This window comes from Calliopsis andreniformis, chromosome 8 (genome assembly GCF_051401765.1).
Source record: "Calliopsis andreniformis isolate RMS-2024a chromosome 8, iyCalAndr_principal, whole genome shotgun sequence".
NCBI lineage: Eukaryota > Metazoa > Arthropoda > Insecta > Hymenoptera > Andrenidae > Calliopsis > Calliopsis andreniformis.
The window spans coordinates 3669114-3672790 of NC_135069.1; the positions used below are offsets into that span (position 1 = coordinate 3669114).

The window sequence follows — 3677 nt, forward strand, 5'->3', positions numbered from 1 at the left end:
CAAATTTGAAAATTTGGCAGTTGAAGAATTCAAATATTTGAAACTTGAAATTTCTCACACTGAAGAAATTAATAAAAAAGTGACCTCCAAGATTGCAATAGCAAAATCAATTGAAGATGCATTCACGTAGCATCGATTAGAACAATCACTCCCGAAGGGCACCCACAAACGAATTCGTTGGGTAATCACGAGGAGTCACGTCCGAGCTATACCGAACAAGCACTATGATTATATACAAGATAGCTAAGATGAACTTAGGATCATCAGTCGACAGAAAGCAATCCGAATCGAGTCAGTCCAACCTGGAATTAATCGGGCTTTTGTTCCAGGGCAGGGTGCTTATTAAGGCTGAGGTTTTATTAAGCTACACGGACATGCAAACGCGATGGGTCGAGCGGGAAGTCTTGATCATTTCGAAACGACAAGATTATTAATTCTGAAGCAAACGTGATCTAGAAACATACATTTTAAACTAAAATCAGATCCTTGAATACTGTATCTTATATTACAACAGTTACAGATGTTTCTTCAAACGTTGATAACTTAATAGACATTTAGGCGTGATTAACACTTGTTGATGGTGGAGTGAAACGAGGTATTCATCGATTTCGGTCTAAAGAACACGATCTGAGTGACCGAGTCAGAAAATCCGCACTCGATTTTTGTCTTCAAAGGATTTCGAGTCGTCGTCGAGCACTTGTGAGCCTTCAGTTGGTACCGTTCTCCATATTGACGCCCACAGTAATCACACTTGTAAGGTTTCTCGCCGATGTGCATGTAGATATGCTTAGCTAGCTTTGTCTTCACGCTGAACCGCAACTTGCAGAGATCGCACTCGAACCTTTTAATTCCTGTGTGGCGATATCTGTGCACCTTCAGGCCCCAGGACCTTCTGTAACACTTGCCACAGTCTTCACACTTGTAAGGCCTCACTCCTGAAATCGAGAAACCAATTAATTATCACCTTATAAAATAGATCGTAAAAAGTCGCAGGATGTAATCAAAATCATGAGAGATGAAAGTGAAGATTCTATTCTGTGCTGCAGTTTATCTCAAACGAATCGAATAACGCCCAACTCTGTTTCTACTGCTCTTAGACGAGAATCTCCCATTAATTGGCAGCTATGTAACTCGTAACGTCTGCGATGCATAATTCTCTAATGAATCGGGTGTTGAGCCGCCCTTATCTGCGATTTTTATGTCTCAATACCAGCTCGAATTTATATGAGAAAGCAAACGGCGCGTCGTAGGAAGGCGAAGTCTCGTGCTGAGCACCAATTCGAGCGCGTTTTTCCCCGCGACGCGACGCCTGCTTCCGCGCTTCGTTGTGAGAATATTCACATTGGCTCTCGTGCAAGTCTCTTTTAGTCTCTCACCATAGTGCGAGAGAATGTGATGCTTCAGGGCGCCTTTCAGGTGGAAACGACGCTTGCAAATGTCGCACTCGAACCTTCTCACGCCCGTGTGCGTCAATTTGTGGGTCTTGAGCACTGAGGAGCGTTTGAACTTGGCGGGGCAAAGGTCGCAGGCGAATGGCAGGTCTGCAGTGTGGACGATCATGTGAGCTCTGAGGCTGCTGGGACGCAGGAACCTCTTCTTGCAGATGGTGCACTCGAAGGGTTTCACGTTCGTGTGCATCAGTTTGTGGTCCCGTAGAGACTGTCGGTGCAGTAGTTTCTTTTTGCACACAGTGCACTCGAAGGGCATGCGTTTTGAGTGCGCTTTTGATTGATGAGACTTGAGCTGGTCCTCCTCCTGGAAATTAAAAGTAAATTTTCTTCTCAAGCTAGTATACCAGTAGCTTACTATGTTACACTACAGTACTTACTCTGTTATACAGTACACTGTATCTAGTATATCATATTACCTGGAATCGAAGGTGACAGTGGTTGCACACGAAGCCCTTGACGACCTCGTGCACCTGCAGGTGATCCTTCAGAGCTGATGACCTTGGACAGAAACGAAATGAAATGCGGATCATACGGATAGCAAGAATCATACGAATAAATACGGAACAGACGGAAACTGAATTAAGTAACCGAGCTACACGCGAAGTGTCGCTGTCCGTAACCGCAGCTCTTGTCTGGATCAGAGAAATATACTTGAGGAACGAGCATACCAAGGGGAACCGTTCGCTTAACAATTCAGAATTCTTGACGGCCAAATTAAGAACTCATTAATTCTCGGTGAACACGTCGAGTGAAAGAAGCATAGCGAAAAAGTCGAGTTGCTTTAAATCACGTGGCCACTTTGACGAAGATTAATGTCCAACTGGTCCCGTTCGCTTCTCAATTAAATAAACGGGCAATTACTCTGGTATATACCTTCGAATCCCTAATGAAAAGCGGCTTCTTTACTCACCGTGAAAACTGTTTCCTACAGAAGCCACACTGGAAAAGCTTCCCGTGGCTGTGCCCCACCATGTGGGTCTTGAACTCCGCCTCGTCGGGGAACTCGATCCTGCAGACACTGCATAACAATCGCCTTCCGCTCGTCAGGGCCTGAACGTACTCCCCGAAGTCGACGTATTCATCCATCCTGACGATCTCCATCTTACGCGAGAACACCGAGTCTCTGCTCCTAACTCGATCATCTTCGTCCCCCAGCTTCCGCTTAGAGTCGACCTCGATGACCTCCTCGACCTCCAGCTCATCATTCGCCGAGAAGTTCTCGATCTCCTCGAGCACCTCTGTCTTGATTCTCACCTTGACGAGTATTTTCACGTGTGTAGGTGGGCAGTTTTATTTCTTCTTTAATATTCCCCGCTTGTGTTTCACAGCAATCGCGCAGCACGATCTCCCCGTCGTGGACATAATGTATGCAGGATATTAGATAATTTCGCGCGAGCGAACGCTTCCGCGAGAAATGGTGGAAACCGCGGGCGGAATAACGAAAGGAGAGCAGGATAACGAAGTGCGTTACGTAAAAATAGCGTTCGCGTTCGACGGCTCGCTGGAAATGCTTTTATGTAATCAATTATGCAATCGGTCGGCAAGAGGAGATTTTTTACGGGCAAATAATAAGTAGCTGCCGCAACTCGTGGATATTTCAGCTCAGTTTTTATGGATGGGATAACCTAATCGGGGGGCGTTTACGTGGGAGGGACATACTTCTTTGCACCGCTTGCAACGCTTCTGTGTCCCTATTATCTGCACCTCGTCGATGTCTCGGTCCTCCGTGCAATTGTTCCCGTTCAGGTCGCTGTGACCCATGGTCCTCGCGACGTCTCCTCCGCGGGCCATCGCGTGATGCTGGCGGAACCTGAAAACAGGCGCGAATGGGGGCGAGAAGGGACTGGATCGAGAAACAATGGAGCAGCGGGACAGGCGTTGGTTGAGTTGTTTATAGGAGAGGCGAAGCGAGGACTAATTTGGGAGACTTCCCACTGAGTTGCCTAATTAGGATCATTTTTCTCCCTTTTTTTTCAATTATTTTAAAATAATTCACGTGCACGTTGGTATGAATTAAGATTTTCTGGATATAGGGAAGAAGTAGGTATCTCGTTTCGACCACCACGGATAGCAATGTTTATTAATATAATCGCGACGCGGTGGCTTAATTACGCAATCAGTAATCAGTAATCCCCTGTAAGATAGGTTGCACGACAGAGAGGGAGATCGCGTGTAAGGCAGATTTGTATCCCTTAATTACGAGACTTGTTACCGAAGCGGCGCAAA

General features: G+C 46.1%; 1 protein-coding gene across 1 annotated transcript; it reads right to left on the minus strand.

The window, feature by feature from the left end:
* Positions 1-299: 299 nt before the first annotated feature.
* Positions 300-2738, minus strand: LOC143182047 (uncharacterized; the record flags this gene model as incomplete). The annotated part of the gene is made up of 4 exons (XM_076382790.1): positions 300-935; positions 1377-1755; positions 1868-1949; positions 2362-2738. Coding segments are annotated over 4 exons (1209 nt in total), but the record flags the coding sequence as incomplete, so codon positions are not given.
* Between the last annotated feature and the right edge of the window lie 939 nt (positions 2739-3677).